Source organism: Pelophylax lessonae (assembly GCF_965119305.1).
Source record: "Pelophylax lessonae genome assembly, chromosome: 13".
Taxonomy (NCBI): Eukaryota; Metazoa; Chordata; class Amphibia; order Anura; family Ranidae; genus Pelophylax; species Pelophylax lessonae.
In genome coordinates, this window is record NC_138780.1 from 158,605,128 (window position 1) to 158,630,277 (window position 25,150).

At 46.0% G+C, this 25,150-nt stretch overlaps 1 protein-coding gene across 1 annotated transcript in view; it reads right to left on the bottom strand.

The window, feature by feature from the left end:
- Nucleotides 1–25,150, bottom strand: part of TDRD9 (tudor domain containing 9) — a 789,496-nt gene that overhangs the window by 498,899 nt on the left and 265,447 nt on the right. The window contains exons 6-7 of the mRNA XM_082275596.1: nucleotides 24,761–24,861; nucleotides 2,259–2,320 (exon numbers count right to left, since the gene is read on the bottom strand). Coding sequence (XP_082131722.1) covers nucleotides 2,259–2,320; nucleotides 24,761–24,861 — 163 coding nt within the window. The remainder of the gene's footprint in view (nucleotides 1–2,258; nucleotides 2,321–24,760; nucleotides 24,862–25,150) is intronic.

Here is a 25,150-nt window from a genome sequence, read left to right on the forward strand (position 1 = left end):
GCGGGGGTGGCTTCTTTGCGCCCTGTCCCTGACAAGCCAATTCCACCCGGGATAGACAAAAAAATTTCCAAAACTGCTGACAATGACTCACTATTAAGTGGGGAACTGGAGGGGCCTGCAGCCACTTCGAGGGGATCAGGTGGAGATACATGTGGCAGGGTCCATGTTAATCCAGGACACTTTGCTGGTAAAAAAGAAAAAAACATTTTTTTTTTTTTTTTAAATAAAAAATACTTCTTTTAATTCACCAGCGCAATAGCGCCCCTCAGCGTACCTGCTTAGGACCCCCAGAAAGAGAGAGAGACCCCAAGAGCTCATCACCAGATGCAAAGAAGTTTCTTATTAAAACTGCTGTCAGCGTTGTCTTGTGCAGACTGGAAGTCTTGCACTAGATTTCCCGGGTGAAAGGAAGTGGCTCCGCCCCCTGTGTACGCCTTCCGGCGTTCCCAGCTGCTCCTCGAGGTTTGCTGGGCACATCAAACATGGCCGCCCCCATGCAGGAGACAATAGGCTACGAAAAAATGGCGGCCTGCGTGACCTGCGGGCGGCTTGTGTAGACAATGCAGACATGCGGTCTACAACAAAATGGCGGCGGACTGCCGATCTAGCGTGGCTCCTCCAGTACAGCGGCCTGCATGCTTTGAAAACAGCTGATGGCGGCCTGTCGGCCTGCGGGAGTATGGCGATCTAAGGTAGGCTATACCTCCTATGTGTTTACTATAGCAAATCGAACTCGGCTTCCTTGCTAGAGAACCCCAGACTTGCTGAAGTATCAGCTCCCAAACCAAGCCTGCTGGAGTGTCAGCTCCTAAACCAAGGTTGCTAGAGTGTCAGCTCCCAAACCGAGGTTTGTTTAAAGTGTCAGCTCCCAAACCAGATCACACTATCACAGTGGATATGTGAACATGTCATAGGCTACAAGGGGGAACTTTAATGTCAGAAAGGATCCGACCATACACAGAGGGGCCCGTATCCCAAAGACCCCACAGGGGGGAAGGGGGAACATTTACTCACCATACCGAACCGACAGGCACCCTCTCTTCACAATACCCTTTCCACCGAAGTGGGGGGTTGTTGACCAATACGGACGCCTTGACTCTCTGGTTCTTGGCGTCCAAGCGAGACGTTTAACTCGCAGGGTCAGTCCCCGCCAATGGGACTATGTCGCGGCCGACCCAGCGCGGAGCTCTGGTCTGCACGCGCTCGTAGGCTGAACCGAGGTGACTACTGGATCTCAACATTCAGCCCGTCGCCCGGTCCCGCATACTTACTTGAATGTGTCGCGGCCGACCAAGCGCGATGCAATGGTCTGCGCGCGCTCGTAGGCCGGCTGGGGTGACCACTGGATCTCAACATCCAGCCCGTCGCCCAGATCCGGCGTGATTTGCTTGAAGATCTCACAGGAAAACTGGAGACAAAAAAACTACCTAAAAGAAAAACATTTTTCTAAAAAATCTTGCCAGGACCAGAGATCCCAGCAAGGAACTTAGGTCCTTACTCCTGACTAGACAGAAAAAAAAAACTGATTCTCTGTAGCAGACAGGAAGAGGATATACCCTCTGGGACTGCCCCTAGGGTGGAGCCAGAACGTTTTTTCTTTCTGCCTAGTCCTACTCCTGCGGAGGCAGCATAACCCAATTGATGTGAATCAAAGAGGACTACGTCTGTCAATGAGCGACAGAGAAAAATACTTTTTATGCCAGAACCCCAAGATCCCAAGCAAGGAACTAGGTCCTCCTGACTAGGCAGATTAAAAAACTCACATCCTATGCAGGAAGAGAGAGGGTATACCCCCAGTGACTGCCCCATAGGCGTATCCAGAAATTCTTTCTGCCTACTGTCCTGCTCCTGTAGGGGAAGGTGCTACCCTACTGATATGCATCAGAGGACTGCGTCCGTCAATGAACGATAGAGAAATAGAGTTCTTACAATTGCATGCTAGAGTTGGGACACTGAACTTGGATGTTAATGCAAAATTAGGATAAAAAAAAAAAAACATTTATTTGATTTCAATAGACCTAAATGCAGGAACCCTCACAGATGTCTGTCAAATCGCCCATGAAGTCAGACTGAAATGCCCATTTGAAATCGTGCGAGTTCAGCTGAAACCCACAATTTCAAGCCCGCCCTCAGCGTGAACTTAGGCTGTACCTCATTAGTACATCAGTCCGCTAATGAACTATAGTGTACAAAACAGACATCACTACTGAAAATAAAGTGAACACCAGAGTAACAAGTTGAAAATAAAATCCATTTACCTGGCAAGAACACTAAAACGCTGTTTGATTCTGTGTCTGATCTGGTGAAGCCTTTTTTTTGCCTGCAGAAAAATAAAGTGCACAATGAAATTAAGAGATCAAAATATCACAAACTACTAAAAATTTAAAAGGATCTTACATCGACCAATCAAAATTAACTGAAGGGGACTTAAAGCAGTAATAAACCCAAAATCAAATGTAACATATTGCAGTTTACCAATCCTTCAATGTGTGATTGCATTAGTTTTCTTTTTTAGGGTTTTCTCTGTTTTCACTTGGGGATCTGGCTAATAACACACTTCCTCTATTATGGTGCGTGCACTCTGGATAAAAGTGTAACAAACACTCCTTTGGACATCAGCATTGTTAGCTTCACCAGCATTGTTAGCTTCACCAGCATTGTTCGCTTCACTAGTTTTTATCTAAGAAATTAACTATTAAAGTAAACCTGTCCTTATATGAAAAGTGGAGAACCAATGAGATCTAAAAATGTTACTTGGATGTCTTTCTTCAGTGCTTCTCATCCACAGTTATTCTGAGTTTAGGGCACAAAGCATTAAAACTAAACTCCAAGTATGGTTTTTATTGCATGGCTACATTGGGACAGTTTTGACCAATCCGAAGGAAACATATGCCATACCTGTGGGACCAGTGTGGAAGCAGAGAATCAATATAGAAGACAACAACAACAGTCACTGCAGTCTTCTGGATCCAGCGCCAAGGGGCAGCCAATCAGAACAAGACCTGGAAGGCCACAACGATCATTATAGTAGTGAAACTACTACAGTGATTCCAGCAGTATGGAATATGTATAATTATACACTGGTTCAGTTTGGATCAAAGTAACTACGCAATAAAATCTATATCTTCGATTTCAGCTTTAAAGCCAGAGGAGATTCAAAAATAAGGCTGGAGGGGCGTGGCCTGGACGGCAAAGGAGTAGAACGCACATGAGCTGAGCTCCGCTCCTGTATTATCCTGATCTTCCATCCTGGGTGCCCAAGACCACTTGCTTCTTACCTGCTGCATGTGGGGAGCTCTCTGCCAGTCCCGGGGACGTCACATCCACGCAAAGCCGATACAGCTGCCCAGCAGCTCGACAAATTCCGCCGCCAGGAGCGGGACATAGAGCCCGAAGATGGCACCGCTCCGTCGGAGACTCCCGCGGCCAACACCACCAGGGTCCTAAAGGCGATCTTCAACTGCCAGACCACGCTCACCACAAGGATAGAGGAGGTAAAGGTGGACATTTCTCTTATTAGACAAGATATGGCTAAACTCAGGGAAAGGATCAGCAGGGCTGAAGACATACTTAACCCCCTCCAACACACAGCAGACTCCATGCAGCGCCAGATTTAGAAATTGGCACAGAAACAGGATGACCTGGAGAACAGGGCACGCCGCTGTAATCTGCGATTTATCGGATTGCCTGAGGGGTCTGACCCTGCTACCTTTTTGGAGACTTTAATTACACACTTTGGTAGAGAAGCATTTTCTGCCACTTTTGCTGTGGCGAGAGCCCATCGTATGCCTACCCGCCACCCCCCTGAGTGATCACCACCCCATACATTTATTGCAAAACTCCTCAATTATAGTGACCGAGATGCCATACTACGTTTAACCCGTGAACGCGGCAATATTCCTTTTCAAAATGGCCGCATAGCAGCCTTCCCAGACTGCTCGGCGTAAGTCCAGAAACTACTGTCCCATTTCACAGATGTCAAAAGGCGCCTGCACCACTTGAAATATGCCAGGCTATTCCCAAACCGCCTGCGTGTGGTGTGTGATGACAGAGCATTCTTTTTTAAAGATCTGACCCTGGCATCAGAATGGCTGGACCAAAGAGAAGCGGACAGGAACCGACCCACCTGAGCATGCTAATCACAACTATGTTTGGGGTTTCCCGCACTCGCCGGGTGTCATTCCTCTGATCTACCTACCATACCTGGAGAGTGCGCCCTGCATCCATAATGGTTCTTCTCCTAAGCCCGTTTATGTTGTTAGACTCCTTGAATTTGCAAGGGTGCACTACTCCGGTCTACCCCCTTATTTTTCCTAAACAGCATTGTATTTGGGGTACTGGGTACAGAACTGACATGATTATTGGATCCCACTTCTGAACATCTCCTGCCAATCAATCCTATGTTAGGTTTCTTTTTCTCCTGGTTTTCCCTTCCTTCTCTGGAGTTTTCAGGACCTGGGATCTTGTTGCAGGAGTGTTGCTTCATGGCTCTATCTGCATCTGAACATGTACAGCACCATGTGTCCTACTACCGTTCCGATATACACCAGTCTTTTGGTCATCCTGACGTGCTACTGGCTTTCTTTGAAAGATGGCCTTACTTTTTTGTCACATTTGGGCCTGCGATGTGTTTGCGGCCCTCACCTGTGTTCATGATTGCCTACTCTTCATTGGGTTTATGCTCCCGCACAGTTGGGGTTGCGAAAAGCAGGGTGGGGGGAGGTATGGGTTTCTGTTTTCGGTTGGTTTGTTTTGTTCGTTTCATTTACTTTGTGTTGGTTGTGGTTGTTTTTCAGGTACGCTAAAATTTTGATGAGCTACACCCTTACGTTAGGTTATGATTTGCAGGGACCTGCTCTGGGGACTCCCCGTATGTTTCTCCTTCTTTACTCTCCCAACCCCCCCCCGCCGCATCACAATGGCCACCGTGAAATTACTCACGTGGAACGTCCGGGGTCTTAGGGATAAGTTGAAGCGCTCTGCTGCTATTTTTGGATGCCTCAAATCCTACAGGGCAGATCGTGTGGTTTTGGTGGAGACACACGTCACAGGCAAACTCCAGCTGGCACTTAAAACACCCATGGATTGGCTGGACATACCAAGCCACTTATACTAACGCCTCCAGAGGTGTCTCCATCCGGTTTTCAAAAAAAATGTACATTTATGCACTATTTACGTTCATTCGGACCCCCAGGGCAAGTTCATTTTTCTGCATGTTATACTGTATACTCGACAATATTTGCTCTTGGCTTGCTACATCCCCCCTCCGTACAGCTCAGAGGTGATCAAGGAGGGCGTGTCCTTGATGACTCAGCACTCCAATGTCCCGGCTGTTTGGATGGGGAATTTTAACATGGTATAAGACCCGGCTCTAGACCGCCAGCACTCCCTGATGACTCCTGGGCCCACATCCCTTACTCGCCTTGGCCGACTGTTCCGTGACTTTGCCCTGACTGACACATAGCTCTATCAACATCCTCAGTCGCGTTCCTACTCCTGTTTCTCAGCCACTCACTCCACAATGTCACGCATTGATTTCATTAGAGTTTCTGACCCTCTACTTCCCATGCTCCAAGACTCAGGGATTGAACCCCACTCCCTATCTGACCATGTCCCCTGTTGGGCTTTGTTTCGCATAGCCCCCCAGGTGGTCCCCCGTCCATGGCGCCTTCACCCCTTCTGGCTCACTTCCATAGCAGACCAGGAGGGCCTGGAGCGCAAATGGTCCTATTTCTTTCCTACTAACACTGGCTCAACAGATGTAGTCCTGGTGTGGGAGGCTTTCAAGCTCCACGCACGGGCTACTCTCACCACACGCATTTATTCGCCATAAGTCCTCCACTTACATTTTAGCCACTGCACAAGCACACCTGACTTCACTGACAGACACCTGCTCCACTGACCCATCACCCGATAATGTTTTAGCACTAAAATCCCAGACCAGAATAGTCGACCAACTGCTGTATGAGAAGGCTAAACAGAAATTGTTCTTCTGCAAACATCAGGTATTTGAACAGGGCAAGCGAGCGGGCAAACTGTTGGCTTACCTAGCCCACCAGGATACCAAACCTCCGGTAGTGGTTCAGCTCCGGGGTTCTGGTGGGTCTATTATTTCTAAGCCGCCATTGGTGGTAGCCGAATTTCGCTCCTTCTATGCCCAGCTGTATGCCTCCCAGACAGTCACTGCCCAAGAGACCCGTGACTTCCTGGCTGACGAATCCCTTCCTCAGTTGTCTGCTGCTCAACGCGAGGAACTGGATGCCCCTCTGTCGGCTGATGAAATCGCTACCACTATTGCCTTCCTGGCCCCGGCTAAGGCCCCCGGTTCTGATGATCTACCTCTGATTTTTATGCGGCCTTCTCTGACGCCCTCTCCCCGGAACTGCTGTCCCTGTACACCCACATTCATGATTCTGGTCGGTTGCCGGATTCCATGAGAGAGGCCAATATTATAATACTCCCAAAACTCGTTAAAGACCCCTACTCTCCAGAAAGATATCGCCCAGTCTCGTTACTCCAAGCAGACATTAAAATTCTGGCACAACTCCTAGCACTCCTTAACAAGATTATACTCTCTCTAATACACCATGATCAGACTGGATTCATGCCGGGTAAAAACGCTGCCATGAATATACACCGTCTGTACTGGAATCTACAGGCTGTTCATGACAAGGTTGGCATTAGGGCAGTGGTGGCGTTAGACGCCGCTAAGGCCTTCGACTCAGTGGAATGGGGTTACCTGTGAGAGTGTTTGCAGGCCTTTGGGTTTGGTCCGACCTTTATTGCTTGGGTGCAAGCACTCTACTATAAACCAGTAGCCAGAGTGTCGGTAAACGGGTGGATGTCGAACTTCTTCCCCCTGGGTCACGGAACTAGAAAGGGGTGCCCCGTCCCCCTTGCTTTATGCTCTTGCAGTTGAGCCGTTGGCGACTATGCTTCGAGACCACCCCCATATTCACGGTATGCGTCAATCGTCCCTGTAGAAACAGTCTGTCTCTATGCAGACGACATGCTCCTGTACTTGGGAGGACACCGATGCCTCTCTTCACATTGCGCTGTGTACCATAGAACAGTTTGGGTCCCACTCTGGAATAAAAATAAACTGGTCTAAGTCCCAAATACTACCCCTCGACCCGTCCCCCCCCCCCCCCCAACGCCTCTGACTCCCTTCCATTGCAGGGAGTCACGGCGAACCGCCATCTGGGTGTCACGATCACTAAATTCCCCTCGGACTACTTGAATACAATATTGAACCACTTATTGATATGCTCAAACAACGCACTCAAGACTTGGGCCAGGCTCCCCGATGGACTTATGGCCAGGGTGAATCTCATTAAAATGATTCTGTTACCCAAGTTTCTCTATGTGTTCTGGCACTCCTCTGTCCCGATCTCCCCAAAACTGTTTAAAATTATTGATCACATTTTGAATTCCTTTATACTCTTTAGTGCACGTAAGCTTATAGCCAGAATGTGGTTGCGAATTCACACTCCCACCCTTCAGGGCTGGATAACTGAGGTTAATTCTACCCTCCGGTACAAAAGGATGCTATATAAACATAGAGGGTGCACTAATAAATTCGATAAAATCTGGAGTCGCTGGCTAGAGAATACATGGACATGCAATGTCTAGACCTTCTATTGAAATGTTATCTTATTCCCTTAAAGCGGTAACATACCGCTTTTAGTGATTTTTAACTACAGGTAAGCCTATAATAAGGCTTACCTGTAGATACAATTAATTTCTCCTAAACCTGCACGGTTTATGAGATATTTGCCCTGCATGCAGCCGCTGATGCGAGCCGCGCATGCGCTCTGAAGGTCAGGCGGACCGTCAGAGTTCCTTGCCGGGAAGATGCGCGGGAGTGACGTCATCGCGGCTCCGGACAATCACAGCGCCGGAGCCGCCGAACCCGGAAGAGACGCCGAGGGATCATGTCCGCTCCCACAGCGATGTCCGGGGGTCTGTGTCAGGGTTTCGTTCTAAGGTAAGTGTTTCATAATGAGCTAGGATGTGATGCATACTAGCTCATTATGCCTTTGTCTTGCAGGGTTTTTATTTTTTTATTTTTTTTTTGGGAAAAAACAGCTTTAAGAGTTGGACATCGTGGTGTAGATAGGGTTCGGCTCTAGGCTTGAACCTAACATTTTTGCTTTAATGAGCAGTACCTTATTTATACATGTGTATGTGATACACCAAAATGTGGGTAGATATGGTGTAACAACTCAATTCCTCTTGTATTAAATGTTTACTTGTTTCACAAGATGTTAATCCCACTATGTGCCTTGTTTATGCGAATGTTTATGCGTTTTGGTACCTTGTTTTCTTTCAAACCACAAATAAATTGTTTTCTGATTAAAAAAAAAAAATAAGGCTGGAAATGGCATCCACGTTTTCTTATGACCGATTCCTTGTCTCATTTTTAACCTTTTTTTTACTGCCACTGGCTCATGCCACATTCCGCGCTGCTACAAAGAAATCTGACAAATTAAATGCCAGCTTTAAGGTGGAAGTAATCACGTGGATGTCTAACCACTTGATCAGTGCAAAAACCCCGATTTTGGTTTCTCCTGTCACTTTCCCTAGTCGTGGACAGTGAAGACTCAAATATGTTATGATAGCACACCATCAGCTTTAGTAGAGTGCAAGGGAGCCATCAGGGGTTTAATTGAGTCCTGATGCCTCATCGGCCAAAATAAACCTATTATCACATAAGGAACAATTGGTACCTCACAAATAAACTGAAGGAGAGGGGGGCTGGAAGCAATAAAAAAAATTAACAACCCCCCCCCCCCACCCCCAGGGCCCACCCTTACGTATTTACATATGTAAAGCAAAGAACGGGTGTGCCTATGTACGAAAACGCAGATTGCACTACACGTTACATAATCGTCTCGCATGTCAGGCAGAGAATAATAATTTCGTGGCCATTATTCATGGTTAATTTTAAACAAATGACATGTAAAGGCTTTTAAAGTGTTGTCTATGAAAACTTTAGGGTACCAAAGTTTGTCATTTCACAGGAGCAAACAATAAAGGCTTAACACGTTCAGGGCCTATTTACTTTGCTCAACCTAATATATTATAAAGTATTAGAAAAAAGGTTAGTGTCACTTTCACAAAAATTTACAATTGATAAAGTGGTGAGGTAGTAATCGTGTGACATAAATGAGAACTGCCACCATATTATTTTCCAGAGTCTCTGCTTGCAGAAAATATACTGTACACTGTTTGGGAGTTTTAAGCAATCTTCGGGCCTTTAACATGTTTGCCAAACACATGAAAACCGCTCTGACAGCAAAAAAGGCTGTTTTAGGCAGACAAACTTTTGTGGTTGAACACTCTATCCTACATACAGTGGGTACGGAAAGTATTCAGACCCCCTTAAATTTTTCACTCTTTGTTATATTGCAGCCATTTGCTAAAATCATTTAGGTTCATTCTTCTTCCTCATGAATGTACACATAGCACCCCATACTGACAGAAAAACACAGAATTGTTGACATTGTTGCAGATTTATTAAAAAAGAAAAACTGAAATATCACATGGTCCTAAGTATTCAGACCCTTTGCTCAGTATTTAGTAAAAGCCCCCTTTTGATCTAATACAGCCAGGAGTCTTTTTGGGAAAGATGCAACAAGTCTTTCACACCTGGATTTGGGGATCCTCTGCCATTCCTCCTTGCAGATCCTCTCCAGTTCTGTCAGGTTGGATGGTAAACGTTGGTGGACAGCCATTTTTAGGTCTCTCCAGAGATGCTCAATTGGGTTTAAGTCAGGGCTCTGGCTGGGCCATTCAAGAACAGTCACGGAGTTGTTGTGAAGCCACTCCTTCGTTATTTTAGCTGTGTGCTTAGGGTCATTGTCTTGTTGGAAGGTAAACCTTCGGCCCAGTCTGAGGTCCAGAGCACTCTGGAGAAGGTTTTTGTCCAGGATATCCCTGTACTTGGCCGCATTCATCTTTCCCTTGATTGCAACCAGTCGTCCTGTCCCTGCAGCTGAAAAACACCCCCACAGCATGATGCTGCCACCACCATGCTTCACTGTTGGGACTGTATTGGACAGGTGATGAGCAGTGCCTGGTTTTCTCCACACATACCGCTTAGAATTAAGGCCAAAAAGTTATATTTTGGTCTCATCAGACCAGAGAATCTTATTTCTCACCATCTTGGAGTCCTTCAGGTGTTTTTTTTAGCAAACTCCATGCGGGCTTTCATGTGTCTTACACCGAGGAGAGGCTTTCGTCGGGCCACTCTGCCATAAAGCCCCGACTGGTGGAGGGCTGCAGTGATGGTTGACTTTCTACAACTTTCTCCCATCTCCTGACTGCATCTCTGGAGCTCAGCCACAGTGATCTTTGGGTTCTTCTTTACCTCTCTCACCAAGGCTCTTCTCCCCCGATAGCTCAGTTTGGCCGGACGGCCAGCTCTAGGAAGGGTTCTGGTCGTCCCAAACGTCTTCCATTTGAGAATTATGGAGGCCACTGTGCCCTTAGGAACCTTAAGTGCAGCAGAAATCTTTTTGTAACCTAGGCCAGATCTGTGCCTTGCCACAATTCTGTCTCTGAGCTTTTCAGGCAGTTCCTTTGACCTCATGATTCTCATTTGCTCTGACATGCATTGTGATCTGGAAGGTCTTATATAGACAGGTGTGTAGCTTTCCTAATCAAGTCCAATCAGTATAATCAAACACAGCAGGACTCAAATGAAGGTGTAGAACCATCTCAAGGATGATCAGAAGCACCTGAGTTAAATATATGAGTGTCACAGCAAAGGGTCTGAATATTTAGGACCATGTGATATTTCAGTTTCTTTTTTAATAAAATCTGCAACAATGTCAACAATTCTGTGTTTTTCTGTCAGTATGGGGTGCTATGTGTACATTCATGAGGAAGAAGAATGAACCTAAATGATTTTAGCAAATGGCTGCAATATAACAGAGTGAAAAATTTAAGGGGGTCTGAATACTTTCCATACCCACTGTAAGTTGTACAGGTTTATCTACAGCAGTCTTTCCCCTAGATCAAAAGTGCAGCTCTAAAAAGCAGGGGGTGGAGAGCTGAAGTTACATCAGAGAGGAGAGCTCAGAACGGATTGGGGGGAAAGGACATACCCCACTTCATACAGCACAGAGGCACAGAGCTGAGGTGGTCAATCACAGACTGTGCCCTCCCCTGTCATTTTACTCTTGGCGTGTGGAAAACCCATCAGAAGTGACTCAGGCTTATAGCAGAGGATGGAAGCAGCAGAGTGAAATGACACCGGCAAAGACGTTCCCCCCCCCCCCCACCCCAGATACGGGTGATGGCACACCTTCAGGCCGAAGTGGCCTTGACCTCAAATCTGGAGAAACTAGATTTTGTTTGCCAGACAGGGTCACTTGGAACCACCCAGGGTCTTGAATATCATCCAGGGCCCCAAACGGGCGATCTCCTTGAAAAGGTAGATCAGTCAAGGCCTTCTTTGAAGTCAAATCCGCAGACCAGCATTTTAGCCAAAGTATACGCTGGAGGACCACTGCCGAATCCGACAGGCGCCCCAAAATGGGAGCAGTATCCAGCACAGCATCGCAAACAAATTGCAGCCCCTGCACCAGCTTGTCCAACAGCTCTTTAAAGGCAGGAGGAAGAGGCTTCCCCTCAAGGTCACAGCGTAGTAACTTAACCAATTCAGTCAATGTTTGCAAGACCAGGGCAAACGTAAACACAGGTCTGAGTGCAGACCCAGCAGGGTGTACATATTGCGGGCCACAGACTTTTCCTTTCTATATGCCGGATCCTTAAAGGACGGGGAATCCTCCACTGGGATCATGGTAGCTTTATTCAGTCTTGAGAGGGTCAACCGTGGCACAGTCCACTTCTTTATAAGGTTCTATCACAGTTTATTTGGATCCTCAAATCAAAAAATAAGTGGGATTGTGTAGGCAAAGTAAATGTTATACATAAAATATTTATTGAAATTGATTAAAATCTTAATTGATATAAACAGTAAAAAGGTAAGTGCATTCATAATGGTGGTACACATGAATAAAAACACATGGCGGCAGAGCCGCATTAATTCACATTACTCGGTGAGGAGATGGTGATTCCCGATGTTAGTGTTTAGACATCCAAGCTGAGAAGCGACTGAGGATGTAACTGAACATCGGGGAACACTGATGCGTTTCGGCTTAACTCAAAAATTGCCTTTTTCAAGGTAATCACCAATTCTAAAAAAGTGAATAACATGTAATTATTAACATTGAAAAACTTTTCTCTAAATTTATAAACATAATGCTGAGTACTTATGTCTATTACATACCACTCCATGCAGAGATGCCTGGTTAGAGACTGGGGAGCGACTTCACCTCCCTCCACCCCATATACTACAACAAGACCTCAAGGGATTGGGTACAGCTGGCCTGGCTGAATTATATATATATATATATATATATATATATATATATATATATATATATATATATATGCAAATATTTAGCTCTTAGATCAAAGAGCTAAACTACAGCGCTTGCTGAAATACTTTTTGCTGTTATCAAAGCAGATTAATAACTTACTATCTTAAAAATATGTGCCCCAATATTAAAATAGTGACTGTATAAATTAATAGCGAATAAATACAATAAATGTTCAAAAGCAAACAAATATATAGTGACTGATCACATATAATAAAGTCCAAAAAATTAGGAGACTGTAGTGCTCAAAATGGTAAAAAAGCGTCCTTAGTGACTGTATAATTCAACGATTCAAAGGTGTAAGTGCTCAAGCATGGGTGTCCATAAATTCTGTGACATCAATCCGTTTCATCGTGATTTGTGGGTAGATGAAATCACTTACCAGAACCAGTGGGTCCTATATGCCTTACAGCATTAGGACCACTCGCGCTTAATTGCCCCCCGGGCTGGGATGGGCTCACAATTAAACTCATATGGGCTGGTAACAGGCTTCTCCTCACACCGAGATATGGGCCAATTTGAAAGGAAAAAGAAGCTCCAGATGGTGTAGTATCAAAGATTAGTTTATTCAACACAAGAGTGGGTTTTTAAAAGCAGGTGATTGTACAAATAAAGGCAGTGGTGGTCAGTGGTCAGCTGGTGCGGGCTGCACGTCCTCTCAACAGAGTGGCGAGCGGTGCTTCTGGCTTGCGTTCCACCTAATACTGACGCGTTTCGTCACTTCCTGTGACGTCCTCAGAGTTAAGAAAGCATAGCGATGGATGGATATTTATAGTAACAGTACCGAACTATCTCCACCCAATATTAATAGCAGCCAGAAAGGATGGGAAGCGGACGTGTCCCCGCCGTGGTGATAGATGAAAATAATGCTCGTGTCACCCTCTATTATAGCCCCTACGTGTATAATTATTTGCCAGAATGGCAGTTAATGTATGAGGGGACATGCAACAGCACAATAAAATGGAATTTTTGTAAAATCTTACTTGTAAAATTCCTTTCTCTGAGTCCTCCGACAGTCGCCGCCGCCTCTAAGTCATCACTGTTGGGTATTGACTTCCGCTCCGCAGGAGTAACTAGGCATAAAGACTTAGTCAAAAGAACAAAGGCATTTGCATATACACACTAATGGGGGCTGTCCCATCTGTTCAATACCCCCCTGCAGTGACCACTCCCAACTCAGTTTGGTAGCATAGCAGTAGGTAATAAGAACCCCAAAAGAGGGGCAGGGGCGGCGACTGGCGGAGGACTCAGAGAAAGGAATTTTACAGGTAAGATTTTAAGAGAAAGGAATTTTACAGGTAAGATTTTAAAAAAATTCAGTTATCTTATGTCCTCTGACAGTCGCCGCCGCCTCTAAGTCATCACTGTTGGGATGTCCCAAAGCAGTATAGATATGGAGGGTGGGAGACGCAACCGTAGAAAAAGGCAACGCAGTACCCACATCAGAGATAGGAACCTTACATGACAGTAAGAGAACCTGCTGGGCAACAGAAAACAATGCTCAACAGGAGCAACAGCCCAGAAAAGCAAATACCAACAGCCAAGGACCCACAAAAAAATAAGGGTCCTTCATGGCACAGCCGCACTGAGAACCTTGCGGCCAAAGCAGGCATCAGCTGATGCCAGAACATCCACTTTGTAAAACTTGGAAAAAAGTGTGCACCGACGACCAAGTCGCAGTCTTGCACACCTGGGTCACCAAGGCCCGATGCCAATAGGTCCAGGACGCACTCACAGATCTGGTAGAGTGCGCCTTAACAGGGAAGGGAGGAACCCATTCCTTCAAGGCGTAAGCCTGTTCAATGGTCTGTCTGATCGATTTGGCAATAGTCGCTGCAGATGCAGCCATGCCCTTCCAAGGTCCCTCAGGAAGGACAAAGAGGGAATCCGTAATCCGAAAGGATTCCGTAGACGTCAGGGAAACCCTGATCGCCCTGACAACATCCAAAGAGTGCAGAGCAACCTCCTGAGGATGCTTAGGCTTTGTACAAAGCGAAGGCAGGACAATGTCCTCATTAATGTGGAACTCAGTGATTCACCGGGATAAGGTGGTCTTGCGTCCGCATCCCTCCTTTCTTCCTAAGGTGTTCTCTAAGTATGGAGAACGGTAAGATGACGCTGCCAGTTCCGACACCCTGCGAGCCGAAGTGATCGCCACCAAAAAAGGCAACCTTCTTAGACAGCAGACACAACGATATATCCCGAATGTTTTCAAAGGGAGCACGCTGTAACACGGACAGAACCAAGTTCAAGTCCCACAGAGGTAAGGGCTCCTTCCTGGGAGGAGCCAAATGTCGCACACCTTGAATGAAGGTGCGAACCAGAGAATGAGACGCCACAGGGCGTTGGAAAAGAATAGCCAGTGCGAACACCTGGCCCTTGATCTTGGCCAGCGCCAGGCGCTGGTCCACCCCAGACTGGAGGAAAGCCAACACTCTAGACACCGAGTACGAGCGAGGGGAGAACCCCCTGGACTCACACCAGGCGAAATAAGCATTCCAAGTACGGTAATAGATCTTACCAGGGGAGGTTTTCCTAGCCTTGACAAGGGTAGGAATGACTTCAGAAGAGAGACCCCTGTCCCTCAGGACCTGGGTCTCAACAGCCAGGCCGTTAAAGCCAGCGGCCGTAAAGCAGGATGGAAGATCGGACCCTGAGACAGGAGATCTTCCCGCAGAGGCAGTCGCCACGGAGGCGCCACTACCAGGTGAACGTCGGCGTACCAGGACCGGCGTGGCCAGTCCGGCGCCACCAGAATCACCAGGTGCGGTTCCGAGGCTAACCTGCGGAGGAACCTGGATAGCAACTGAATCGTAAGAGAGGCATACATCAGACGATACTGATGCCAAGGGGCCAACAACGCATCCGTGGCGTCCGCCAGCGGATCGCGCGTTCATGCCACAAACCTTTCCACCTGTCGGTTTAGCCGAGACACGAACAGAGCCATGTCCGGGTATCCCCACTTCACACACAGCATTTGGAAGTGAACTGCTGAAACCGCCGGGACAGGAGTCTCGGCCCAAGACAAAATGTCGGTCACCTCCCGGGCCGCCCGAGCACTCCTGGTGCCCCCTTGGTGGTTGATGTAAGCCACCGCGGTAGCATTGTTCATCTGTACCCGGACAGGACGGCCCCGAAGACGGTCCGACCACTGGAAGAGAGTGTTTTATCGCTCGCAATTCCAGCTCGGGAGGGAGGACTCCTCCCCCGACCAAGTGCCCTGAGCAAACAGGTTGCCCAGGACTCCACCCCAGCCCGACAGGCTGGCATCCGTGGTAATCACCGTCCACAGCAGCGGACGGAAGGACTTGCCTTACGCCACCGACAGGGACTGGAGCCACCACAGAAGAACCAATATGGTCTGACGACTCAAGGAGACACTCAGATCCAGGGACTGAGGCAGTCTGTCCCACCTGTCCAGGATCTCCGCTTGGAGAGCCCGCGTGTGAAACCGAGCAAAAGATATTGCCTCGAAGGCCGAAACCAACCCCAGGCCCCGCATACAGGTCCTGAGTGACGAGGATGGGTTGTCCCTGAGGGACCTGAGCTCGTCCTGCAAGGTTCGGTGCTTGTCCTCCGGCAAGAACACCTTTGCCTGAGCAGAGTCCAGAATCATTCCCAGATAGGGAAGACGAACCGATAGAGACAACGTCGATTTCTGAACGTTGATTGTCCATCCGAACTCCTGGAGCGTCTGTACCGTGGTGGACAGATCGCGCACTAGGTCCTGGCTGGCACGTGATCCCAGAAGTAGATCGTCCAGGTAACCCAAGACTGCAATGCCCTGTGCCCTCAGCAGGCCCAGAATCGGCGCCAACACTTTGGTAAAAACCCTTGGTGCCGAAGCAAGACCGAAAGGAAACGCCCCAAACTAGTAGTGGTCCTCTGCGATAGCAAATCGAAGGTACCGCTGATGACCCTCGAAAATGGGGACGCGCAGGTACGCATCTTTAAGATCTATCGAGGCCAGTAATTCTCCTGGACTCAAGAAGGCCACCACCGAACGGAGAGACTCCATACGGAACTTCCGAACACGCACGAAGCGGTTCAGTACTTTCAGGTCCAGAATAGGACACGCTTTGCCCCCCTTCCTGGGCACAGCGAACGGATTTGAATAAAAACCCCCGAAATCTGTCCCGATGAGGCACCGGGACAATCACCCCCTGAGCAAGTAAGGTCCTGCTTGGTGCAGGTCCTGCAGATGCCCCGGAGGCAAATGAAGATTTGAGGGAAAGAATCTGCCCGCCGGCCGGGAAAGGAATTCGATCTTGCATCCCGATCGAACGGTTTCCAGAACCCACCTGTCCGATATCCGGAGCAGCCAAGGTCGGAGGAAACCGCGCAAAACGTCCCCCCACCCCAGAAATGGGTGAGGGCGCCCCTTCAGGCAGAGGCGGACTGACCCGCCGAGCCGGCATTGCCTGACTTCTGCTTACCCAACCCCGGGCTTCTTCTGACTGCCCTGGGCCTTGAAGGGCTTGTCCTTGGAATGGTTCCGAAAGGCACGAAAGGACCCCTGAGTGGATCTAGGCGCAGAACCCCGCTTGCCTCGAAAGGACTTGTTCTTTAGGGTTAAGGGGCAGCGAAGTGCTCTTGCCAACACCTCGCCAAAAAGGCGAGAGCCAGCATAGGGAAAATCCGCAACTGTTTCCCGCGAGGACTGGTCAGCCGACCAGCTCTTCCGCCATATCAGTCGCTGGTTAAGCACCGAGACACTAGAGAGGCGTGCCACTAAAGGGGCCTCATTTAAGGCCGCATCACACAAATACCTGATTCCTTGGTGAATTTGATCCACCATTTCCAGCCGGGCAGGCGGAACATCATCAGACACGAGGTTGCTCCTAAGCACCTTAGTCCATTCAGCCACCGCCTGAGCCACCAAAACGGATGCGAAAATGGGTCTGAGCAACGAGCCCGCCACCGTATAGGAATGGTGGGCTAGAGACTCCAACCGCCAGTCCGTGGGATCCCGGAAAACCGGGTTATCCTCAGAAGGAACAAATGTACCCCAATGTAGTGCCAATCCAGACGGACTACTATTCCGGGGTATTTATGCCCTTAAGCTCTCCGCTAGACGCGGAGATTTTGACACTGTTACTCCAGAAGGAGAAGTTATGGATATACAAAATGGGGTCTTTGGCCCCTGTGGGGTTAAATGTGGAGTTCAGCCTGAAGCCTTTTTTGACCCCCTAATAATATGCTATGTTGTATATCAGTCATTTCTGACTTGATAACCCCTTTCCATTCCTTATTATGAATTACCTCCATCTTGATACCTTCATCGGTATGTCCTAGTGTGCCAGTATATTGATATTTCCTGCATGGTTCTATATATGTATAGCAAGTAGCCAGTATGGACATCCATTATTTTAGGGTATCATATATATCCATAGTGTTCCGAGTGTTGGTCTTCTCTTTGCGGCTTATTCTGCTTATTTTCGGCCAATATTGTAGGTGACACCTCCCCATGGACCATTATCTGGGGTTGGTGTGTATGTGTATTTCATGGAACTTCCTTAACATGATATTAAGGCATCTGTGGATATGGTCTATACAACAAAATTTATTGCTGAATCTATAACTCAGCATCTCTCTCCATTGACTATGTGTCACAAATCAGCACTGTGTATCTTTATGGTTCTTTAGTCTTCCAGTTTGATTCTATTCGCACATTTTATATGATGTTTTATTATCAGCACCCGTGTCCTTACTGGCACAGGGTGCTCCTTGAGACCCTTAATTTTTAATTACAATTTTTCACATCTCTATGATTAGCTGTACTTCACCACTTCAGACAGCTCTTGTTTACCCCCTTTTTTCAATGAGCGGGATATTGTGTGACTGTGGTTCAGTATCAGCAGCCAGTGAGATGTAATTTGTACACGTAACGTTAGGGGGAGTCGTATGGCTTCCTTTGTATTATACAATTGGCACACTGACATCTGGTGGCCAAACAACATCTATACATCTCAATGATTTTTGTCTGATTGTACACATCTGTGTTTGATCAGTCAATTATCAGCCTATTATATAAGGGAACCCATGACCCCCCATCAATCAGCTCAGATGAAACCGACGTAAGGTCGGTGAAACGCATCAGCAGGCTTCACCAGTTGGATTGCACCACCCGGACCCACCTCCTTGGAGTGTTTATGGGACCCTGCAGCATTGGCTCAGTCACGGCTCCCCTGATTCCGCTTCTCGCCAATAACGGATGTGACGTAGGGCCGGTAATCTCAGACCCGTTCGTCACCACTTGGAAACGAGGCTGGAGCAAGCATCGATGGGAAAACGCCGTTAGCAGTCCGCACGAGCCGCCGGGGTCTTGCTGTTCTACACACGGAGGTATGAACTTTCTCTAATCGGTCCACTTATCGCACGGTGCACATCCCTTTCTACAATCTGCACGGATAACCTAACCGCTTTCCATCCCCGCCATCACTGGGGTATGATATGTAATTACCGAGCGGATAGCATGTAACTCCTTCAATAGTGCTCACGATATCTACAGGAGGAAACCGCACCTGCTTTTTGGCCGGTTCACATTTTCAGGGACAGTATCATCAACTTGTGCCCATATCACCTACTCTGGTAAATCCCTTTACAGCATCAATTACTGCATTATCCCAACCCCTCAAATCAGGATTGGAATTGCTCAAGTGGACTTTCCTCCCAACCTTCTTTTTCCTGCAGGTTTTTCTACAGTGTCCACACTGTTTCAAACTTCTTTTTGCTACACAGGCATATCTGTGATTACATCCAAGAACCCTGCAGGTATTGCATATCTCCATTTACGGATTGTGCCATTATCCCTATCAGTTTTTGAACCACCCCTGCATATATTTCAATTTTTGGTCTCGGTTGATGCAATCCACTGTTTGTACATGTTTTTAATGTTTTAATTATGTATTGTGTCCATGTATGTCATCAGTTCATTCACCAGGCATAAGTGCCTTAATAAATTATTTGCATTTTTTCACCACCACTCAACCATCACTGTGTATCTTTGGTGCCTATATCTGATCACCCTCGAATTGTGAAGTAGGGTGGAAGCAATCCTTGTTTTCACCCAGTTCACAAATTTTGTTTACAAATGTAGCCTTGTTGAACACGGCCACAGTGTGATCTACCTGTGGAGGCACACGCCATCGTGATTCCGTAGCAGGAGCAAAGGGATAAAGCAATTTGAACCGACTAGGCACCAGGAATGGACGTTTTAACGTGCGCCATATTTCATTAACCGTGTAATGAAACTCAGTGGGGCAGGTTAAAACCTGCACCGACTTGGGGGTCCTGTGCGTCCCAAATGAGGAAACAATGCCCGGAGGACTGGGCTCATCCTCCAAATGCAGTGTTTCCTTAACAGAAAACAATGCATCCGTGGTCGCCCGCTCTTCAGGCGACCCCGGGGAGGAGGTATCAACCCCCTCCACCTCTGCCTCCCCCTCAGACCCCAGCGGGTCCAAGGATGAGCGAGACCCTGAAAAGGGCACGCACGCAGCAGCAGCAATATCACCATCTAAATCCGAGGAGAGAGACAATCTGAGCCTCTTTATTAGCAGCACGTTCAGCCATCAAAATTTGCATGATTGACACCAAGGACGCCACTACAGCGGCCAAATCAGGTCTCAGAGGGGCCACAGGAGAACTGGGAATCCCCACCAGAGTTGGGGAGAATTTTCTGTCCTGAGAATCCATTGCTCAAATGACAAACAACAGTGCAAAAAAAAAAAAAAAAAAAAGTTTGTACTGCCCCTTTAAGATTGCTGCGGAGTGCGCAGCCCACCGCTACAGCTACAGTGACAAAGACCCCCAAACAGGAGAAGACAAAACTGAACTAGAAATGACAATACAGAAAAAAAAAATATTGAGAGCAATAACCTGCAGAGCCCCGCAGAGTGTTGCCACGAATGTCCTTGCTGCTAGAGTAGGCTGAACGTATAGGCTGCATGACTCAGGGAAAATGGCTGCCCCATAGGATTGCATGGAAGGCTCTGCAAAAATGGCCGCCGAACATGCGATCGGAACGATCGTTCGGCTACCGCAAAATGGTGGCGGATGGCGCCAAAAACAGCATGTAGATAGCCCACAAAGAAGCCCAACATGCCTGCCCATACTTAAAATGGCGGACCGCACGGATTCACCCGCTGCGGTCGCCACACACACAGTCTGCACCCCTACCAACACTGAAGTGACACAGGGAAGGGGACCCCCAAAAACACATAGCACCGCAGCGCATGTACAAGCGATCCCCACAGGGACCGCATCAGGCAGTCACACAGGCACAGACATGGGGAACACACAGCAACACAGACTGCCACCCAAGACAGAGGCCCCACACAGAAGTACTTACCTGTACCAGATGGCACGGGGAGCCTCCCAGAACGGAAAGCCGCTGTCCTCATCTGACAGGGAATGCCGTTAGCCAGGGACATTACACTGCAGCATCGCAGATGCATCCAGTGAGGTAGCCACCTCACGGCTGCATCCCTGCTGCGAGCAGGGAAGGGTCGTTCATAATGCCAGGGCGAACAATAGCTGAACGCTCGATGGCGGGCTGGGGGTCCATCTGACCCTCTGCCCTGGAGACCCAGGGCGGCCAGTCCGAATCCCAGCACCGCATGAATCCATCTTCTTCCGAAGAGTCGACTAAAACTAAAGCTGACAAAATAAACAGCTAGTAAAGTAAGAAAAAACTGACATTTTCAAAGAAAATCAAATAAAAGATTAGACTGTAGTCCCAGCACAGGGAAGCCTAACTACTCCTGACGCTAGGCAGATTAAAACTGAGTTGGGAGTGGTCACTGCAGGGGGGTATTGATCAGATGGGACAGTCCCCATGGGTGTGTATATGCAAATGCCTTTGTTCTTTTGACTAAGTCTTTATGCCTAGCTACTCCTGCAGAGCGGAAGTCAATACCCAACAGTGATGACTTAGAGGCGGCGGCGACTGTCGGAGGACGTAAGAGAAATACTAAATTATACGATACAGGTTATAAACAATGCTTATTATATATATATATATATATATAATGCAATACATTTCTTTAATATAATAAGACTGTAAATATACAAATCTATTTAAAAATCTGTTTAAAAATGCCCATATGTAACCTGTTTGCATAGAATCAACTCTTAGATGTATTGAGATCTATTAATTTATTGGTGAATATATTTAAATAAATAAATACTGTGATATGTATCTCAAATATTTAATTTAATGATGTACAAGTGTTCTAAAAAAATAAAATTACCAAATAAACAGGTGTCTAAAAATCATTGTGTTAATTTTTGTGAAAAAAATAATAAAAATTAATATATTAAAAATTATAAATTAGTGTTTTGTGTTATAAATTCCTTTTAATTTGTGTAATAAATCTATGTCCTTAGCAAACGAATAAATAATAATATAAGGAATGTTAGTGATAAATGTTGTAAATTTAAATATTAAGGGAATAGTGTTTTTATTAATAAGATGGAGTAGCTAAAGGTTGGCCAACAATCAAGAAGTGAGGTAAAATTCAAAGTATATGGTAATTTATGGATTTGATATAAAGCAATTAATGTCCATATCAATGTTCATTCCCCTGGGATGTAATGTAGATAATTGATAGATCCATTTGGATTTGTTTTGTGAAACCGCAATCCGCATGTTTCTCCCCCTCCAATGTGGTTCAATTTTATCAATCCCACAAAAGGTGAGTAGAGTTGGGTCTCTGTTATGTGTTGTTCGAAAATGATTGGATACGCTATGATATTTAAATCCTTTTATTGTCTATATGCTCCCCAATGGAGTGTTTTCAATTGCCTCGTGGTGCATCCCACGTATTGCAAATTACATGGGCAGGTTAGTAAATAAGTGACATGAGTGCTTTGACATGTTATTAGGCTCTTGATTTAATAAGTTTTATTGGTGGTATTGGATTTGAATTCAAATGTTCTTTTCTTTCTGGTTTTTACTGTCTTGCAGGGTTTACACATTCCGCAGGTATAGAAACCTTTTTGGTCAAGGAAGGGGATGTTTTTTAGGGGGGTCTAGAATGTTCTTGGCTAATCTGGATCTTAAATTTGGGGCGCTCTGATAATATCCCTCTCAATTGTTCATCTCTTACTAATAAATGCCAATGTCTATGTACTAGTTGTTCAATTTCTCGATAAAGGATGTTGTAGTTGGTGATGAAGGATAGTGCATAATCCTTGTTCCGTTTAGTTTTATCCTCTGATAGTTTTCTTCTGTCCATTTCGTCTACCTCTCTTTACATTCTCCAGTTTGCTCTGTTTGTACCCTTTTTCTTTAAACCTCATCATGAGAATCGGAGTTTGTTCTTCCAATATTTGTTGATCTCCACAATTTCTTTTTAGTCTCATCATTTGTCCCTTAGGGATACCCCTTATCAAATTTCGATGATGGCAGCTGTGAGTTGGTATATAGCTGTTCCCGTCTGTTGTCGTGAAATGTGTTTTAATGGTTAAATTTCCATTCTGTTGTGTTATAGTGAGGTCCAAAAAAATTCACCTCTTTTGCATCCCATGATCCTGTAAATTTTATTTACAGGATCCTACCACAGGATCCTACCACCCACTACCCCAACAAGGACGAGAGGGGGCAAGAGGCGGAGAGGCTGTAGAGGGAGCAGGATCCAAAAGGAAAAGAGACCAATAGGTCAAGGCATTTTTAATTTAAGCGGTGAAACTTTTTCAGAGAAACTTTCAGTTTTAGATTAAGGCCTTAAATTTGCCCCTGATGTTTTACCGACCCTTTTATTGTATTTATTGACATACAGAAGTTTAACATAGAAAAAAAAATTTTTAACAAAAACTTACACCAAACAAATTCAAACTGATACGAAGTATCAACATAGTGGACTTGAGAACCATTCAACGTTTAACCCCAAATGCGGAATTAACCACTTTGTGGACTCTTTTAAATAACTTTTGGAACAGGATATAAATGAATTAAATTAGAAATGGCATACACCAAAAGAGGACATCTGGACAGGAATTAGGGAACTGGAAAAAAGGAAAAACGTCGTCATTCGTCCAGCAGATAAGGGGGGGGGGGTAGTCCTATTAAAAATCGAAGACTATTATGAGGAATTAAAAATCGAGGACTATTATGAGCAACTAAACAGACTAGTACAAGATAAGGAGGCTTATCAAAAACTGAAGGGTAATCCCTTACTTAAATACAGGAAGAAGTGTAAAAAAATACTAAGAGCACATAAGAAAGGAATTTTAAATAATAAAGAGCACCGATACCTCCAACCTGAAGCACCGAAACTACCCATTATCTACCAACTACAAAAAATTCACAAAAACTCCACCAAACCACCAGGAAGACCCATCATAAGTGGGATTGATTCCCTATTCTCAAGAATCAGAGAATACATAGACACCCTTTCTACAACCAATGGTAAATAAGTACCCCTCACACTTAACATACAGCACACACCTCATCAATTTACTTAACACCACCTCCAGAGAAGAAGATAACGAAATCATACTCGCAACAATCGATGTAGAATCCCTATACACAAACATTGACCAAGACGATGCACTCTCAGCAGTGTAGTGGGCCCTGGCGCAAGAATCGCACCTGGAACAAGAACAAAAAAAGCTTTCTCCTCAAACTACTAAAAACAACTATGAATAGAAATTATTTCTGGCATCAAGGATCATACTATAGACAACATAAATGCGTTGCTATGGGCGCAAGATATGCACCCAGCGTCGCAAACCTATTTCTAAGCAAATGGGAAAAGGAGGAAATATTTGGAAAACAGTGAGGGATTACACACATATAAACGATTCATAGATGATATCTTTATAATGTGGACTTGATCTGAGACCTTACAAAAATGTCTTCAAGATATAAGCCACTCGCTCCTTCTATCATGTCAGTGGCTGCTGCACTGCTCTTTCTGCTCTATCCCTTACTGCCAGCCGCTAATAGTTCTCTCCCCATGATAGCCAGCTATGCACGTTGTTTCCCGAGGGCCTACGACCCGCGCAATTTCCACCTTCCCGGTCATAAACCGTGCTGCAGCCCAGCATGTAGTGGCAGCTGGGCCACCTGTCACTAACAAAAGCCCAGGCGCCAGGATGCAATTTCTAGTCGCATGGCGACCTGGCGCCTGGAATTTATCGAGCCCTGATTGGGACAATGAGTACTAGGACAAAAAGGGTGAATCGGACACACAGCAGTAAATACCTTAATATACAGAGCTAAAAATATTTTTACTTCTTGAGTCTACTATCTTGAATTTCTAATATTGATATGAAAAGATGAATTGTCAACATTTTTAACTCACCTCTCTTCTTTCTCCATGTCATCAAAGAGCTGTATCAAAGTTGTTGCAATGTCAAACATTTCCTTGCTAATCGCTGGTTCATCAAATGTCTGGGCTGCAGCCTTCAACTAACAGTACAAATAAAAATGATTTATGTTACAACCACATCACATGAATATCTAAGTAAAACATTGAAAACGTACCTGAAAACAGAAGATAAAAGGGTCATCTAGCATAATCCACTAACAAACATCAAAAAGGTGGCAAAATTAACATTTTTTACTAAAGGTTAATTGGGGAAGGAAATGCAAAGTAAAACTAAGGTGAAAGGGTATTTGAGTTTGCATTTTCCAAGCCAAAAGAACAACTCCTGAAATTGACCATCGTGGGTAAAAGAAGAACAGAGTTAGA